This window comes from Scyliorhinus torazame, chromosome 11 (genome assembly GCF_047496885.1).
Source record: "Scyliorhinus torazame isolate Kashiwa2021f chromosome 11, sScyTor2.1, whole genome shotgun sequence".
In the NCBI taxonomy this organism is placed as follows: Eukaryota; Metazoa; Chordata; class Chondrichthyes; order Carcharhiniformes; family Scyliorhinidae; genus Scyliorhinus; species Scyliorhinus torazame.
Window position 1 is genome coordinate 217,821,572 of NC_092717.1, and position 20,080 is coordinate 217,841,651.

At 46.2% G+C, this 20,080-nt stretch overlaps 1 protein-coding gene across 8 annotated transcripts in view; it reads left to right on the forward strand.

The window, feature by feature from the left end:
• Positions 1–20,080, forward strand: part of LOC140385791 (focal adhesion kinase 1) — a 904,772-nt gene that overhangs the window by 552,808 nt on the left and 331,884 nt on the right. For all 8 annotated transcript variants that reach the window (XM_072468319.1, XM_072468317.1, XM_072468318.1 and 5 more), the window contains 2 exons: positions 4,951–5,058; positions 17,064–17,181. In XM_072468319.1, coding sequence (XP_072324420.1) covers positions 4,951–5,058; positions 17,064–17,181 — 226 coding nt within the window. The remainder of the gene's footprint in view (positions 1–4,950; positions 5,059–17,063; positions 17,182–20,080) is intronic.

The following is a 20,080-nucleotide window of genomic DNA, read 5'->3' on the forward strand; positions in this document are numbered from 1 at the left end:
AGTTTACTGAATCCTCCACAGAGAAATGTGTTTGTGATAAAATATACTTCAATATATATTAATCAGTATCAGGAAACAGAATTTATTAATTTCTTAAAATAACAAAAACACCATTGCAGCTTACAGAAATAAATTGAATTTTTAATTATCATGCTCTATCCATGATTTCCTTAAATAAATGTTACGGCACTGTACCTTTTAGCATGATTTGAGGTTACCTTTTCATCTGTTTATTAAACAAAGATCTCATCCGGGGGAAGATGGATTAATTTTGGTTTTTAAATGTGTCATCTGCTATAGCTGCGCAGCTTTAAATAAAAGGAAGAATTTAATGCTCCCTCACAGATGGATTTGAAGGTATGGCTCATTAAATTCAGAGGTGGGCTGCCCTCACTGAAACTTTACTAGCGGCAGAGGTGGCCTGGGCAACCTGCCCATCAGTGGCTAAATGAGACTCTTGAATGGGCAATTAATGCCCACTTAAGAGCCTTGTGTTTTTTTTCTTTATTTTTTCATGGGATATGGGTATCGCTGGCAAGGCCAGCATTTATTGCTCCTCCATAATTGTCCTCGAACTGTTTGACTTCCTTGGCCATTTTGAAGGGTAGTTAAAGAATCAAGCACTTGGCTGGGGTCTAAAGTGACAGGTAGACCAGAGCAGGTAATGGTGGCAGATTTCCTTTCCTAAAAGACATAAGTGAATCAGATGGGTTTTTTAAGGCAATTGATGGTAGTTGGATTTGTTTATTGTTACGGGTACCGACGTACCGTGAAAAATATTTTTCTGCGAGCAGCTCAAACAAATCAATTAGTACATGAAAATAAAATAAAATAAAAATAAAATACATAATAGGGCAATACCAAGGTACACAATGTCAATACATAGACACCGACATCAGGTGGATCATACAGGAGTATAGTATTAATCAGGTCAGTCTATAAGAGGGTCGTTTAGGAGTTTGGCAACAGCGGGGAAGAAGCTGTTTTTGAATCTGTTCGTGCGTGATCTCAGACTTTTGTATCTCCTGCCCCATGGAAGAAGTTGGAAGAGTTTCTAGTGGCAGTGCTGTGCCAGGCCAGACCTGGTATAGCGGTCAGTATCCTGTTGCTCCTTGGTCGGGGCACCTCCCTTGGGATAATACAAAAAGCGATCAGGTCAGAGGGAATACAGTGGTTGAAAGTTGCAAGGGAGTAAGGCAAGGCTGCATGGCCTCTACTTTAATGCCAGGAGTATTACAGGTAAAACAGATGAGTTAAGGATGAGGATTGACATGTGGAATTGTGATATGGTAGCCAACACGGATACGTGGTTGAGGGAGGGGCAGTATTGGTAGCTCAACATCCCAGGATATAGAATGAATCTTCAGACAAGACAGAGGAGGGGGTAAAAGAGAATGAGGCATTGCATTGCTAGTTAAGGAGTCAGTTACTGTAGCAAAGTGAGATAATATCTTGAAGGGGACATCAAATGAATGGGTAGAGCTTAGGAATAAAAAAGAGACAGCCACATTGCTAGGTGTTTATTATAGACTCCCCAGATTGTCAGCGGCAAATTGAGGAGCAAATATGTGTGCAATCCACGGAGGTGGGTAAAATAAATAACAATATGGTAATAATATTTGGTGATTTCAATCTTCCCAACATAATAGCGATTGTTTTAGTGTTAAGTGCTTAGATGGAATGGAGTTATTAAAATACACACAGGAGAACCTTTTAGGTCAATATGTAGAGGGTCTAACAAGGGACGGTGCAGTGCTGGACCAAATTCTGAGGAATGAAGCCAAGCATGTTGTTGAGATGTTGATGTTTGTGATAACAACCACAAGAAGGTACAATTTATGCTAGTTATGGACAAAGAAATAGACAAGTTGCAAAAAAAGGTTTTGGGGTGAGTGGAACCCAAGGTAATCTGGGAAGAGTTGCTGTGGGGAAATCTACAGAAGAGCAGTGGGGGGGGCGTTCAAAGAGGAAATGGGGAGGATACAGGCCCATGTTCTCTCTAGGATGATAGGAAGGAATAATAAGCCCAGAGATATTCAGGATACGATGACCAGGAAAAGAGAGACTTTTAGTAAGTACAAGAGGAGCAAATCACTTCAAATTATTGGAGTACAGAAAGTGCAGGATAGAGTTTAAGAAAGCAATTAGGAGAGCTAAGAGAGGATGTGAAAACGCTTTGGCTGGTAAAAGAAGGGAAAATCCCAAGATATTCTATAAGTATGTCAATGGCAAAGTATATTGCGGACATCTTTAACCTGTCCCTACTCCGTTCCGAGATCCACACCTGCTTCAAGAATACCACCATCATACCGGCCAAAGAAAAATCAGGCAACGTGCCTCAATGTCTACCATCCGGTGGCCCTGACTTCATTCATTACAAAGTGCTTTGAGAGATTGGTCATGAAGCGCATCACCTCCATACTCCCAGAACGCCTTGATCCACTGCAATTTGCATACCGCTGCAACCAGTCCACAGCAGTCGCATTCTCCCTGGCCCTATAGTCATCCCTAGAGCATCTCAACAACAAGGACTCTTACATCAGACTCCTATTTATTGACTACAGCTCCGCCTTCAACACCATAATCTCAGCCAAACTCATAACAGAGTTCCAAAACCTAGGACTTGGCTCCTCACTCTGCGACTGGATCCTCAACTTTCTAACCCACAGACCACAATCAGTAAGAATAAACAACAACACCTCCTCAACAATAGTACTCAATACAGGGCCCTGCAAGGCTGCGTACTTAGCCCCCTACTATACTCGCTGTACACACGACTGCATGGCAAAATGTGGTTCCAACTCCATCTACAAGTTTGCTGACGATACGACCATAGTGGGTCGGATCTCGAATAACGACGAGTCAGAATACAGGACGGAGATTGAGAGCCTAGTGGAGTGGTGCAGCGACAACAATCTATCCCTCAATGCCAGCAAAACTAAAGAGCTGGTCATTGACTTCAAGAAGCAAAGTATTGTACACACCCCTGTCAGCATCAACGTGGCCGAGGTGGAGATGGTCAGCAGTTTCAAATTCCATGGGGTACACATCTCCCAAAATCTGTCCTGGTCCACCCAGGTCAACGCTACCAACAAGAAAGCACAACAGCGCCTATGCTTCCTCAGGAAACTAAGGAAATTCGGCATGTCCACATTAACTCTTACCAACTTTTACAGGTGCATCACAGCCTGGTATGGCAACTGCTCGGCCCAAGACCACAAGAAACTTCAGAGAGTCGTGAACACAGCCTAGTCCATCATAGGAGCCTGCCTTCCATCCATTGACTCCATCTACACCTTCCGCTGCCTGGGGAAAGCGAGCAGCATAATCAAAGACCCCTCCCACCCGGCTTACTCACTCTTCCAACTTCTTCCATCGGCCAGGAGATACAAAAGTCTGAGAACAAGCACGAACAGACTCAAAAGCAGCTTCTTCCCCACTGTTACCAGACTCCTAAACGACCCTCTTATGGACTGACCTCATTCACACTACACCCTGTATGCTTCACCCGATGCTGGTGTAATCTAGTTACATTGTATACCTTGTGTTGCCCTATTATGTATTTTCTTTTATTTCCTTTTAATGTACTTAATGATCTGTTGAGCTGCTCGCAGAAAAATACTTTTCACTGTACCTTGCTACACATGACAATAAACAAATCCAATCCAAAGAGGATAGCCAGTGAAAGAGGCTCTCTGGGTGGAGTCAGAGGATGTAGGGTGTTGATCAAATACTTCATATCTGTCTACATCCAAGAGAATGAGGATATTGCTATGCAACTCAGGAAGAGAGACTGTGAGGTTCGTGAACAAATTGACATAAGGAATGACAAGGTATTGGAGCTGTTGACAGGCTTAAAAGTAGACAAATCTCCAGGTCTGGATAAATTGGGCGGGATTCTCTGCCGACACAATTGGGCGGAGAATAGCTTCCAACGCTGTAATCGGGCTAGGCGCCGGTTTCACACCAAATCGGGATGCTCCGGCACTCCGAAAATGGCGTAGATGCGGTGTTCGCCGCGCGTGGTAAAAATACAGTAGGCCTATCGTTAGCGGGCCTGACACACACTGCTCCAGGCAGGGGAAGGAGAGGGGGAGTAATGGGCATCATGGATGGGCACTGCCGGCAGTCTTGCTGAATACCCACTGGCCACCCACCCCGACCCCTGGTTCTACACAGTGACACTGGCCGTATGGGTACCCCCCCCACCCCCGCCCCCGCCAAACTGGCAGCCACCCACTTGGGGCACCACCCATGGCCACACCCAAGGCAGCCCCTCGTGAGGGCAGTGCCAGCCATCGGTGCCCCTGGCAGCAGGATGGGCATCGGGGCCGGATACTGACGGGGCAGGAGTGTGGTGGTGAGGGGAAACTTGCGTGGGCGGGGCCCGCAGTGCCAACCAGGGCCACTGTGTAGTCCATGGAACCTGGATGTCACGGGAGTGGTGAAAATGGCACATGGGACACTTGGCTTCATAAATCAAGGCATAGATTATAAAAGCAGTGAGGTCATCTTGAAGTTGTATAGAACTTTGGTGAGGCCACAGATGGAGTACTGTGTGCAATTCTGGTCACCACTTATAGGAAGGGTGCGATTGCACTGGAGTGTGTGCAGAGAAGAGTCACAAGATTGCCTGGGATGGACTATTTAAATTATGAAGAGAGGTTGGATAGGCTTGGTTGTTTTCGCTGGAGCAGACAAGACTGAGAGGCGACTTGATCGAGGTTTACAAGATTATGAGGGGCATTGATAAGGTGGGTATCCCACATTAACATGTATAATCTTCAGTTACTCCGGCCGTATGGGTGCAGCTCTCTGGTTGATGAAAAATGTTATTGCAAACATAACATGTAAATCTTTGACATATTTTGGTAGCGTGAAAGGCCACATTATGGTTTAGCCTTTTACTATTGTCAGTATTCACTAAAGAACATGTTTCTTGTTTTACAGCCAACTCACCTGGCTAATTTTAACCAAGTACAGACCATTCAGTATTCAAACAGTGATGATAAAGACAGAAAAGGAACTTTACAGTTAAAAATAGCTGGAGCGGCAGAGGTAAGGTCCTATATCAACTTGTGTCAAATGGCAGCTGTCCTGAACTTGTTTTTATTTTTGTTTTCTGTTCCCAAAAATGTTTTCATTTGAGTATAGTTTCAGAACAGTAAATTAAACCACATACAAGAGATGTCACCAAGCATTATATTGTTGTTGAATTCTTCTATGTATAAAACTGGATCAAATCATGATACAGCAGTGGGACTTGACAGAATGGATCTGGAAGGGATGTTTCATCTTGGTGGATAACACTTTCATTTATGACGATGAGGGAAAATAATATCGGAATGTTGAGACACTTTTGAAATTCTCTTCCTCAAAAGGTGGTTGAGGCAGAGTCTTTGAAAATATCTTGAAGGCAGAGGTATATAGATTATTGATAATGAAATGAAATGAAAATCGCTTATTGTCACAAGTAGGCTTCAAATGAAGTTACTGTGAAAAGCCCCTAGTCGCCACATTCCGGCGCCTATTCGGGGAGGCTGTTACGGGAATCGAACCGTGCTGCTGGCCTGCCTTGGTCTGCTTTCAAAGCCAGCGATTTAGCCCTGTGCTAAACAGCAAGGGGGTGAAAGGTTATGAGATTATATCAGATCAGTCTTGAGCTCATTGAATAGCAGAGCAGTCACGAGGGGCCAAGTGGTCTACTCCACCTAATTTTTATGTTCCTATATAACACAAAATGAGTCTTAAACAAGTTTAATGCACACTAAATGAAGAGTTCAACACTCAGCTTGATGGGGCTGGTTTAGCTCAGTGGGCTAGACAGCTGGTTTGTGATGCAGAACAAGGCCAGTAGCGCAGGTTCAATTCCCGTGCCAGCTGAGAATTCTGGATTCCCCTTCTGTGTACCTGAACAGGGGCCGGAATGTGGTGACTAGGGGCTTTTCACAGTAACTTCATTGCAGTGTTAGTCTAAGCCTACTTGTGACAATAAAGATTATTCACATTTACAGTGTGGATTTCATTTGTGTGTAGTTTCAATCTGGATAGAAAATCCATGAAGTACAAAAAATTAGTGATTACAATGTGATCTTCAAAGATCTCACCAACGAGACTTCCGGTTGCGGCGATGCGGAGCTAAGCCGCGCGTTTTGGCAGCTCCCGCGACTACGGACTTTCGGACTCTCCAGAGGAGCCCCAACGGAGCTGTTTTTGATTTAATCCCGTGTGGGAAGGTGCAGTGATGTCCCCCCTCACAATATATGGCAGAGATCAGCGGTGGAGCGACGAGGAAAGAGACCCTGGAGCAGAGACCAAAACGAGGGGAAAAAGGCAAGATGGCGGAGAGCGAGCAGCGTGGGGGCCAGACCAGCAGGAGTTCCTCAAGCGATGTGTGGAGGAGCTGAAAAAGGAGGTGCTGGCGCCGATGCTGTTGGCGATCGAAGGGCTGAAGGAGACCCAGAAGACCCAGGCGGTGGAGATTCGTGTAGTGAATGAGAAAGTGAATGCCAACGAGGACGAGATCCTGGGCCTGGCGGTAAAAATGGAGGCGCACGAGGCGGTGCACAGGAGGTGGGCCGAGAGAATTGAGGTCCTGGAGAACAGGTCGAGAAGGAATAACCTCCGGATTCTGGGTCTTCCCGAAGGAGTGGAAGGAGCTGATGCCGGGGCGTACGTGAGTACGATGCTCCATTCGCTGATGGGTGCGGAGGCCTCTCTGACCCGCCTGGAGCTGGAAGGAGCTCACCGGGTCCTGGTGAGGAGACCCAAGGCAGATGAGCCGCCAAGGGCGATAGTGGCAAGGTTCCACCGCTTCACGGACAAAGAAAGTGTGCTGAGATGGGCCAAGAAGGTGCGGAGCAGTAGATGGGAGAACGCGGTGATCCGAGTATACCAGGATTGGAACGCAGAGGTGGCAAAGAGGAGAGCTGGCTTCAACCAGGCCAAGGCTGTGCTGCATAAAAAAAGAGTCAGGTTCGGCATGCTGCAGCCTGCGCGACTGTGGGTTACTTATCAGGACCGACACCATTATTTTGAAACGCCAGAAGAGGCTTGGACCTTTATTCAGATGGAAAAACTGGACTCGATCTGAGAAGATGTGGTTGTATAGGGGGTTGTAAATATGGGTAAAGAATATTGCATGGGTGGGATGATGGATGGGGATGTGGGTACAGTTCTGGTAAAAATTCCTAAAATTTCCTTTTTTCTTTTCTGTCGACAAGATGATGATGATGGGGAATGTGGGCGTCGGTCCTGGAGGGAGGTGAGACTCGGGGATGAGGGAACTGGGATAATGGCCGCAATAGGAGCTGCGTCATAGGGGGCGGGGCTGGCTCAGGAAAGCACGGGCTTTTTCCCACGCCAAAAGGGGGGGGGGGTGGAGGAAGGTAAGGAGGAGGAGAGACTCCCACACGGGGAGATCAACGGGAAGGCGGGGGAAGCCGGGGTCAGCAGAAGTCAGCTGACTCACGGAAGTAATATGGGGGGAGCAAAAGAGCTAGATGTGGATCTGGCGGAAGGGGGGGGAGGGGGGAGTTTAGGGTTGCTGCTGCACTGTCCGAGGGAGAACTGAAAATGGAAGAGGTGGTCGGGGTGGGGGTCCCCCGCCTGGGGGACTGGAGGATGCGGGAGGCGCGAGCACGGGACTGGCCTAAGATAGGAGGTGGCTAGTCGCCGGGGTGAGGAGGGGGGGGTTACCCCCCCAATCCGGCTGATCACGTGGAATGTGAGAGGCCTAAATGGGCCAGTTAAGAGGGCCCGAGTGTTCGCGCACCTAAAGGGACTGAAGGCAGACGTGGTCATGCTTCAGGAGACACATCTGAAGGTGGCAGATCAGGTCAGGTTAAGGAAGGGATGGATGGGACAGGTGTTCCATTCGGGGCTGGATGTGAAGAATAGAGGGGTGGCAATACTAGTGGGAAAGGGGGTGTCGTTTGTGGCCAAGAACATAGTAGCGGACAAGGGAGGTCGATACGTGATGGTGAGTGGTAGGTTGCAGGGGACGGAGGTGTTACTGGTGAATGTATATGCCCCAAACTGGGATGATGCTGGATTCATGAAACGGATGTTGGGGCGTATTCCGGTCCTGGAGGTAGGGAGTTTGATAATGGGTGGGGATTTTTACACGGTGCTGGACCCAGCATTAGATCGTTCCAGATCTAGGACGGGGAAGAGGCCGGCTGCGGCCAAGGTGCTTAGGGGGTTTATGGATCAGATGGGGGGAGTTGATCCGTGGAGATTTGCCAGGCCTTTGGCAGAAAATTTTTTTTCTCCCACGTTCATAAGGCCTACTCCCGGATAGATTTTTTTGTTCTGGGCAGGGCATTGATCCCGAAAGTGGAGGGAACTGAGTATTCGGCCATAGCCATTTCAGACCATGCCCCGCACTGGGTGGAGCTGGAGTTGGGGGAGGAGAGGGACCAACGCCCGTTGTGGAGGTCGGATGTGGGACTGCTAGCAGACGAGGAAGTGTGCGGGAGGATGCGGGGGTGTATTGAAAGGTGTCTGGAGGCTAACAACAACGGGGAGGTGCAGGTGGGAGTAGTATGGGAGGCGGTGGTCAGGGGAGAGTTTATTTCCATCAGGGCTCACAGGGTGAAGAGAGAGAGGGCAGGGAAAGGGAGAGGTTAGTCGGGGAGATTTTAAGGGTGGACAGGAGCTATGCAGAGGCTCCAGATGAGGGACTACTCAGGGAGAGACGAAGTCTCCAGACGGAGTTCGACCTGTTGACCACAGGGAAGGCAGTGGCACAGTGGAGGAAGGCACAGGGGGCAATATATGAATATGGGGAGAAGGCTAGCCGGATGCTGTCACACCAGCTCCGTAAGATGATGGCAGCGAGGGAAATAGGTGGAGTCCAAGATGGCAGGGCAACTACGGTGCGGAGGGCAAGGAAAGTGAAATTAGGCTTTTTAGGCCTTTTATGAGGAACTGTATAGGTCCCAGCCCCCAGGGGGAAAAGAGGGGATGCGGCGATTCTTGGATCAGTTGAGGTTCCCAAGGGTGGAGGTGCAGGAGGTGGCTGGTTTGGGGGCGCCAACTGGGGTGGAGGAGCTGGTTAAAGGACTGGGGAGCATGCAGGCAAGGAAGGCCCCGGGGCCGGATGGGTTCCCGGTGGAGTTCTACAGGAAATATGTAGACCTGGTAGCCCCGTTGCTGGTAAAGACCTTCAATGAATCAAGGGACAATGTCGGAGGCGACGATCTCTTTGATCTTGAAGCGGGATAAGAACCCACTGCAATGTGGGTCGTATAGACCGATCCCGCTCCTTAATGTAGATGCTAAGTTGCTGGCAAAAATGTTGGCCATGAGGATTGAGGACTGTGTCCCGGGGGTGATTCATGAGGACCAGACGGGATTCGTAAAGGGTAGGCAGTTAAATACTAATGTGCGAAGGCGCCTAAATGTGATAATGATGCCATCGGTGGAGGGAGAAGCAACCCTGGGGGGGGGGGGTTTCTCTGGGGGCATTTGAGCAAGAAAACACATGGTAGGATCCGGAAACTGACATGTACGGGAAGAATCCACTGTACAAAGTTTTGTATCTTATTGACTTGCCATGTTCATGTCTTGCCACGCGAGTTCTTTTTCCTTTTTTTTTGTTGTGGGGGTTGTTTGTAAGGTAGAAAATATTGTTGTTGAAAAATTCTTAATAAAAACATATTTTTTAAAAAAAGATCTCACCAACACTGTACATGTATAAACTGTGATGTGGAGATGCCCATTGGGGTGGGCACAGTAAGAAGTCTTACAACACCAGGTTAAAGTGCAACAGGTTTATTTGGAATCACTAGCTTTTGGAGCATAGCTCCTTCATCAGGTGAGTGAACAAAGAACAAAGAAAATTACAGCACAGGAACTGGCCCTTCGGCCCTCCCAGCCTGCGCCGATCCAGAACCTTTATCTAAACCTGTCGCCTATTTTCCAAGGATCTACTTCCCTCTGTTCCCCGCCCGTTCATATATCTGTCTAGATGCATCTTAAATGATGCTATCGTGCCCGCCTCTACCACCTCCACTGGCAAAGCGTTCCAGGCACCCACCACCCTCTACGTAAAAAACTTTCCATCTCCCTTAAACTTTCCCCCTCTCACCTTGAAATCGTGACCCCTTGTAATTGACACCTCCACTCTTGGAAAAAGCTTGTTGCTATCCACCCTGTTCATACCTCTCATAATTTTGTAGACCTCAATCAGGTCCCCCCATAACCTCCGTCTTTCCAATGAAAACAATCCTAATCTACTCAACCTTTCTTCATAGCTAGCACCCTCCATACCAGGCAACATCCTGGTGAACCTCCTCTGCACCCTCTCTAAAGCATCCACATCCTTCTGGTAAAGTGGCGACCAGAACTTCACGCAGTATTCCAAATGTGGCCTAACCAAAGTCCTATACAACTGTAACATGACCTGCCGACTCTTGTACTCAATACCCCGTCCGATGAAGGCAAGCATGCTGTATGCCTTCTTGACCACTCTATCGACCTGCGTTGCCACCTTCAGTGTACATTGGACCTGAACTCCCAGATCTCTTTGTACATCAACTTTCCGCAGGACTCTTTCATTGACCGTATAGTCCGCTCTTGAATTAGATCTTCCAAAATGCATCACCTCGCATTTGCTTGGATTGAACTCCATCTGCCATTTCTCTGCCCAACTCTCCAATCTATCTATATTTTGCTGTATTCTCTGACAGTCCTCCTCGCTATCTGCAACTCCGTGAATCTTAGTAATATCTGCAAACTTGCTAATCAGACCACCTGTACCTTCATCCAGATCATTTATGTATATCACAAACAACAGTGGTCCGAGCACAGATCCCTGTGGAACACCACGAGTCACCTTTCTCCATTTTGAGACACTCCCTTCCACCACTACTCTCTGTCTCCTATTGCCCAGCCAGTTCTTTATCCATCTAGCTAGTACACCCTGAACCCCATGAGACTTCACTTTTTCCATCAACCTGCCATGGGAAACTTTATCAAACGCCTTAGTGAAGTCCATGTATGTGACATCTACAGCCCTTCCCTCATCAATTAACTTTGTCACTTCCTCAAAGAATTCTATTAGGTTTGTAAGACATGACCTTCCCTTCACAAAACCATGCTGCCTATCACTGATAAGTCTATTTTCTTCCAAATGTGAATGGATCCTATCCCTCAGTATCTTCTCCAACAGTTTGCCTACCACTGACGTTAAGCTCACAGGTCTATAATTCCCTGGATCCTCCCTGCTACCCTTCTTAAACAAAGGGACAACATTCGCAGTTCTCCAGTCCTCCGGGACCTCACCCGTACTCAAGGATGCTGCAAAGATATCTGTTAAGGCCCCAGCTATTTCGTCCCTCGCTTCCCTCAGTAACCTGGAATAGATCCCATCTTTGAATGGGCCAATCCTTTCTCTAGTTACCCTCTTGCTCCTTATATACAAATTAAAGGCTTTGGGATTTTCTTTAACCCTGTTAGCCAAAGATATTTCATGACCCCTTTTAGCACTCTTTATTGCGTGTTTGAGATTTGTCCTACTTTCCCGATATTCCTCCAAAACGTCATCAGTTTTAAGTCGCCTAGATCTTATGTATGCTTCCTTTTTCATTTTAGCTAGTCTCACAATTCCACCCGTCATCCATGGTTCCCTAATCTTGCCATTTCTATCCCTCATTTTCACAGGGACATGTCTGTCCTGCACTCTAATCAACCTTTCCTTAAAAGACTCCCACATTTTAAATGTGGATTTACCCTTAAACAGCTGCTCCCAATCCACATTCCCTAGCTCCTGCCGAATTTTGTTAGACTTGGCCTTTCCCCAATTTAGCACTCTTCCTTCAGGACAACTCTCGTCTTTGTCCATGAGTATTCTAAAACTTACGGATTTGTGATCGCTATTCCCAAAGTAATCACCGACTGAAACTTCAATCACCTGGCCGGGATCATTCCCCAATACCAGGTCCAGTATGGCCCCTTCCCGAGTTGGACTATTTACATACTGCTCTAAAAAGCTCTCCTGGATGCTCCTTACAAATTCTGCTCCATCCACGCCTCCAACACTACATGAGTCCCATTCAGTGTTGGGTAAGTTAAAATCCCCCATCACGACCACCCTATTGCTCCTACATTTTTCTATAATCTGTCTACATATTTGTACCTCTACTTCACGCTCGCTTTTGGGAGGCCTGTAGTAAAGTCCCAACAATGTTACTGCTCCCTTCCTATTTCTTAGCTTTACCCATATTGCCTCAGTGCTCGAATCCTCCACCGTGGCCTCCTTAATCACAGCTGGGAAATCATCTCTGACTAGTAATCCAATTCCTCCAACCCTTTTACCTCCCTCTCTATCCCTCCTGAAGCATCTATACCCTGGGATATTTAGTTGCCAGTCTTGCCCTTCCCTCAACCAAGTCTCAGTAATACCAATAACATCATATTCCCAGGTACTAATCCAAGCCCTAAATTCATCTGCCTTACCTGCTACACTTCTCGCATTGAAACAAATGCACCTCAGACCACCTATCCCTTTGCGTTCATCATCTCTTCCCTGTCTACTCTTCCCCTTAGTCACATTGAGTTTATTATCTAGTACTTTACTGGCTTTAGTTGCTGCCTCTTTACTGACCTCTAACTTCCTAATCTGGTTCCCATCCCCCGCCACATTAGTTTAAACCTCCCCAACAGTGTTAGCAAAAGGACCCACTAGGACATTGGTTCCAGTCCTGCCCAGGTGTAGACCATCCGATTTGTAATGGTCCCACCGCCCCCAGAACCGGTTCCAATGTCCCAAAAATATGAAACCCTCCCTCCTGCACCATCTCTCAAGCCACGTATTCATTCTGACTGTTCTTGAATTTCTACTCTGACTGTCTCGTGGCACTGGTAGCAATCCTGAGATTACTACCTTTGAGGTCCTACTTTTTAACTTATCTCCGAACTCCCTAAATTCTGATTGTAGGACCTCATCCCGTTTTTTACCTATATCGTTGGTGCCTATATGCACCACGACAACTGGCTGTTCACCCTCCCCCTTCAGTATGTCCTACAGCCGATCTGAGACATCCCTGACCCGTGCACCCGGGAGGCCACATACCATTCGGGAGTCTCGTTTTCGACCACCGAAATGCCTGTCTATTCCCCTTACGATTGAATCCCCTATGACTATAGCCCTGGTAGTCTTTTTCCCGCCCTTCTGTGCAACAGAGCCAGCCACGGTGCCATGAGCCTGGCTACTACTGCCTTCTCCTGGTGAGTCATCTCCCCCAACAGTATCCAAAACGGTATACCTGTTGTGGAGGGAGATGACCGCAGGGGACACCTGCACTGCCTTCCTGCTCTTTCTCTGCCTTTTGGTCACCCATTCCCTGTCTCCCTCACCAATCCTAATCTGCGGTGTGACCAACTCACTGAACCTGCTGTTCACGACTAACTCAGCATCGCGGATGCTCCAAAGTTAATCCGTCCGCAGCTCCAGAGCCGTCATGCGGTCTAACAGGAGCTGCAGCTGGACACACTTCCCGCACATGAAGGAGTCAGGGGCATCGGACGCGTCCCTGAACTCCCAAATTGAGCACGAGGAGCATGCTCGTAACGTGATTACACTCCGAGAGCTAGTGATTTCAAATACATCTGTTGGACTTTAACCTGGTGTTGTCAGACTTCTTATTGTATAAACTGGGAAAGAGAGACAACAATAAAATTGGAAATTATATCGGGTCTTTAACATTTAAAAAATGAAGTAAATTAATTATATAATAACCTACAAATGGAGCTATCACTAAATTGTGTCTGTATCAAAGACATTTTGTTGTCTTGTAGAGCGTTGAAACTCCTGTTAATGACTGAAACTTTTAAAATTATTTCATGGAATGTGGGTTTTGTTGGCATAGCCAGCATTTGTTGTCCATCCTTATTTGCCCTCAAGAAGGGGCTGGTGAGCCAACTTCTTGAACTGACAACCTGAGTGGCTTACTGACCAGTTTAGAGGGCAGTAAGAGAGTCAACTACGTTGGGTCTGGAATCACGTAGGTCAAACCAGGTAAGGTCGGCAGAATCCTAAAAGATATTCGTGAACCAGATTGGTTTTTATGGCAATTCAATTCAAATGGTTTCAATTTCCCCCAGAACTTGCAATGAAAATATGATTGCGATCTCAAAATAGCAATAAATACCTTGAAATCTAATTTAATTTTTAAAAATTACTATGAAGCAATGGTTATGTTCCCAGACCTTTATTCAGAGCTGTTTTATGTTATACTGGGTGGCATGTTCCATTGTCTGGTTGAGCTTTCAAGCTGCACAACCATTTTTTCTCACTAGACAATCCAGCACCCTGTCCAGAAAAAATCTGCAGGGTTACGCTGGCGGGGCCGGAAAAAAACAGGAATCCCAAGATCAAGGGTGCTCCGATCAGAAAGACCGGAATCCCTGCCCCCCCCCCCCCCCCCCCCACATACACTCACGGGGATAACTCCCCCACAAACATACATGGAATAACCACACCCACACATGGACATGAAAAACCCTCACCCACAAAAAAGAGAAATCTCGCTCCCCAAAATAGAGCTCGCAGAGGGATCCCCCTTGTCATTGTCCTCTGGGTGCCAAGGGGACCAGTGCCAGGGTTCTGCACAGCCATGTTGCCCCCATGAGCTACACTTATCTGTGCATCCCCGGCGAGTTCCACCCACCTGGTTCCCATTGTTAAAAGCTTGTTGGAAACCTGGCATCAGTGAAGGGTGGAATCGCCATGTGTGGGAAACATACGGTGTGGAAGCCCTCGACCTTTCTCATTGGGAATCACAGGTTGGTGGGGGGTGGGGAAGAATCGGAAAAAGAGATCTCCTCGGTGTGATTCTCGTTTTCCAATGATCACGATATTTTGCATCATCGTTGCCATTTGCGAATGCTGGCGCAAAATCGGGGCAACTGCTTTATTTGTGTTGTCAGCATTTTGGTGATTGCATCAACATTCTGGAAGTTATCTGTCAGCTTTTCCAAGTTTTCTAAATAAGCATGTATGGTGCTGGGTTATAGAATTCCAAATTATTTTGTAAAATACATGGGGCTGGATTCTCCGCCCCGCTGCACCACATTTCTGTTTCATCCCGCCGGTGGGATGCTCCGTTACGTCAACTGGTCAATGGGGTTCCCATTGTGGGGCAGCCCATGCCGTCGGGAAACCTGCCGGCGGAGAATCCAGCCCATGTTATTTTAGTGAATGGGAAGTATTGGAAATTTTCTTCAATTCTTATTTTCATATATAACAGTGATGAGCGTTTTTTTAAATCACTGAAATGTGTACACATTTAAGGGTTGAAATTTCTTACAGTCCGTTTCCAGTCTAAAATTGGTGATTTACTTCCAACACATGTCCAGACCATGAGCCCGGAAGCTTGTCTCATGTGGCTTGACCCAATTTGTCTCACCAGCACTGATCTTAGGTATGTTCTAAAAGGAGGTGTAGATGTGTCAACAGTGCAGTGGAGCTGATCCTTCGAGCTCCACAGGACATTAAATAAAAAGTAATTACTTTTAGTTGGCAACAGCTTGTTAGGCTGCAGTAATCCGGTTGATGCTCTGTTGCATCAGGCATAGTGCCTGCTTTTGAACTCTTGTGTCGATGACTTTTGCTGAGGGATCCGTAAACAGATGTTAAGCCCCTCATGAACACAATATGTTGTACTGTTTCAATTGGTCATCAATTGTCTTGAAGCAAATATAGGTTTGGTCGTATTTCAGGTATCCTTGGGGCATGGACTGTGACATTGGTAATTCCTTGAACCCCTGTTTTCCACTAGAAAACAAATCAAACTGTTATGGGCCAGGGTTTAGAAAACTCCAAAATATATTATGGAGTTCACCTGGCCTACAATGTTTTGTTTAATTTGGCTAGGATGAGCTGAAGATCCTGCCTTTCAGGTGTTATTCAATAGACTTCTTTGGCGCTTTTAATCAAAAAAACAAGCTTTATTCTAAGAATTTAGTGAACATTTGTATGAACACTATATTTTTAAATAATTTTTATCAATTACGAACATAAAAACCCCACACAGCTACAGTAATTTATGTATAACCCGTAATGAATTCCCCCTTAACTGTTCCAATTCAATAACAAAATCCAAGTAAAACCAGAAACCCCTTTTCAAAGGCGTGGCCCAGCACACGGCATTCTCACTGCTGTTGTTATTGACACTCTATTCCTCTTTTCAAACAGCAGATTTTAATTCCTTCCAGAAAGGAATTATCTCTTTTAAGTTACCAAGTAGTCTGGAACAGCTTTTAAAATGAAGAAAGAGAAAAATACTTCTTTCAACCTGTGCACTTCAAACCAGCGCAAACTCAAAGTGAAAGTAAAAACTCACAGTGCCACAGCCCAGCTCCACCCACACAATGGCATCACTGAAGCCATGTGATAAGACAAAAGACATTTTCAAGGGACACTCCCATGACACAACAAGGACTGGGTTTCTACCTCTGATGTCTCAATACCACTGTATTGTGAACCCATACTATACTCATTCACAATGGCGTATTCAGAATTTTAATTGTGTTCTTTGAAATATCCCACACTTTCTTATAACAGTGTGCATAAGTGTGTGCAACTTATTAGTGTTTGAGAGCTGGTTGACTCAGTAATCTGTGGGACAGTTTATGGAGGAAGACCAAATTGATTTTATTCCTAGATCCGATTTGTTGATTTTGTATTGCATATTTTATATTGTTTCACTGCAAGTAACCATATTTTTGGATTAACAAAAGTTGTCAGTTGTGTTTGATCTTCAAAATTACTCTTTTCTCCTAAATTTTTTCCTCTAACACTATTTGTCTTCTTAAAATAAACTTGTAATTTGTTTTCCATGTTATATCTGTTTCCTATTTGTCAAACCATTGAGCTTGAGTTGTCGATGACTTTTACACAAGAAGCAGAAACTGCATTTGGCCAAGTCTCATTCCGCATTGAGTGTTCATGCTGATGTGTTGACCCCTGGCATCTTGTTTCGAATGGGTAGAGTGTCCTGATGGGAAACTGGCAGCTGGTACAAGTTATGGCAATAATGTTATATTCTTATTTTCAGCCTTTGACAATAACAACTCCATCACTGAACATCGCAGAGAACATGGCAGACTTGATAGATGGTTATTGTCGCCTTGTGAATGGAATCATGCAGTCATTCATTATTAGGTCACAGAAAGGTATGTTTTGGTTTCCTACAAAGTTCTTGTTTTTTTAACCAAGATTTACGATGTCTCGCTGCTGCATTTCAGATTTTAATGAGTAGTTCTGATGTTCAGCACCGTTTCTCAGGAAAATAAGAAATTGAGGAATATGTTGAAGACTTTTGCCGAAACATGCATCTAGATAGAAATATATTTTAGAAAACTTAATGACATGTATCTCTGATTCAAAAGATACATTCTAAGTTACCTGTTTTTATTATTCGTATTGAATTCTAGAAAAACAAATGATTGTCATATTTCAGCAGTACTTTGAAAGACATAGTGGCTGACACTGTCTCCCTCTGCCATTTTGCAGCTGCTAATTTGTTGTTCAACAGTCAGAGTATCTACTCAGTACTGGGGACAAAAATAGAATATGCATTCATATTGTTCATTATCTGTCTCCAGGCTTTCCCCAAAAGCTTCACATGTAATAAATTACCTTTAGTTGAACTGTCATTCCTGCCGTTATATGAGCGAATGTTGAATGTTGAAACTAAGTTGCTTACACGATACACATTGGGCTCAATTCTCCCATAGGGAGACTAAGTCCCGACGCCGGAGTGAAAACCGGAGTGTTTCACTCCGGCGTCGGAGGCCGCTCCCAGCCCCCTATTCTCCCGCCCCCGGGGGGCTAGGAGCGGCATCGCGTCATTTACGCGTAAAAGCGGTGCTGTGTAAAACACGCGGCCGGCGCCACGTAAATGACGTCACCCGCGCATGCGCGGTTGCCGTCCTCCCTGAGGCCGCCCTGCAAGAAGATGTCGGATGGATCTTGCGGGGCGGCGGAGGAAAGGGGGTCCTCCTTCAGAGAGGCCGGCCCGCCGATCGGTGGGCACCGATCGCGGGCCAGACCCCTTTTGAGGCCGCCCCCGGTGCAGGAATCCCCCGGCGATTCTCCCACCCGGCGTGGGGGGGGGGGGGAGAATTAACTGTAATGTGATCGATTGATCTATTTCGGTGTCATTGATGATAAGTGAAAGCAGAAACATCCTCTCCACATCCACTCTATCCAGGCCTCGGAGTATATTGTAAGTTTCAATAAGATCCTTTGAAGCCCCTAACGAATACAGACCCAGAGTCCTCAACCGTTCCTCATACGACAAGATCGGCATTCCAGGGATCATTCTTGTGAACCCCCTCTGGACCCTTTCCAAGGCCAGAACATCCTTCCTTAGATATGGGGCCCAAAACTGCTCACAATACTCCAAATGGGGTCTGACCAGAGTCTTATACAGCCACAGAAGTACATCCCTGGTCTTGCATTCTAGCCCTCTCGACATGAATGCTAACATTGCATTTGCCTTCCTAACTGCCGACTGAACCTGCCCGTTAACCTGAAGAGAATCATGAACAAGGATGCCCAAGTCCCTTTGTGCTTCTGATTTCCTAAGCACTTCCCCATTTAGAAAATAGTCTATGCTTCCATTCCTCCTTCCAAAGTGCATAACCTCACGCTTCCACATTGTATTGCATCTGCCATTTCATTGCCCACTCTCCTAGCCTGTCCAAGTCTTTTGTAGACCCCATGCTTCCTCAATACTACCTATCCCTCCACATAGCTTTGTTTCATCTGCAAACTTGGCAACAGTGCCTTCAGTTCCTTCTTCCAGATCATTAATATATATTGTGAAAAGTTGTGCACTGACCCCTGAGGCATACCACTAGTCACCAGCTGCCATCCTGAAAAAGACCCCTTTATCCCCACTCTCTGCCTTCTGCCAGTCAGCTAATCCTCTATCCATGCCAGGATCTTACCCTTAACACCATGGGTTCTTAACTTATTTAACAGTCTCCTAGGTGGCACTTTGTCAAAGACCTTTTGGGAATCTAAATAAATTATGTCCATTGGTTCTCATTTGCCTAACTTCCTTGTTACCTCCTCAAAGAACTTTAACAGATTTGTCAGACATGTCCTCTCCTTGACGAAGCAGTGATGTGGGCGGGAGAAGTATTTGGCAGGAAGGATCAAGGAAAACCCAAACGCTTTCTATAGGTATGTCAGGAATAAGCGAATGACTAGGGAAAGAGTAGGACCAGTCAAGGACATGGATGGGAAATTGTGTGTGGAGTCTGAAGAGATAGGCGAGATACTAAATGAATATTTTTCGTCAGTATTCACTCAGGAAAAAGTTAATGTTGTGGAGGAGAATGCTGAGCCCCAGGCTAATAGAATAGATGGCATTGAGGTACGTAGGGAAGAGGTGTTGGCAATTCTGGACAGGCTTAAAATAGATAAGTCCCCGGGACCTGATGGGATTTATCCTAGGATTCTCTGGGAGGCCAGGGAAGAGATTGCTGGACCTTTGGCTTTGATTTTTATGTCATCATTGGCTACAGGAATAGTGCCAGAGGACTGGAGGACAGCAAATGTGGTCCCTTTGTTCAAAAAGGGGAGCAGAGACAACCCCGGCAACTATAGACCGGTGAGCCTCACGTCTGTAGTGGGTAAAGTCTTGGAGGGGATTATAAGAGACAAGATTTATAATCATCTAGATAGGAATAATATGATCAGGGATAGTCAGCATGGCTTTGTGAAGGGTAGGTCATGCCTCACAAACCTTATTGAGTTCTTTGAGAAGGTGACTGAACAGGTAGATGAGGGTAGAGCAGTTGATGTGGTGTGGTGTATATGGATTTCAGCAAAGCGTTTGATAAGGTTCCCCACGGTAGGCTATTGCAGAAAATACGGAGGCTGGGGATTGAGGGTGATTTTGGCTAGCTGAAAGAAGACAGAGGGTGGTGGTTGATGGGAAATGTTCAGAATGGAGTACAGTCACAAGTGGAGTACCACAAGGATCTGTTCTGGGGCCGTTGCTGTTTGTCATTTTTATCAATGACCTAGAGGAAGGCGCAGAAGGGTGGGTGAGTAAAT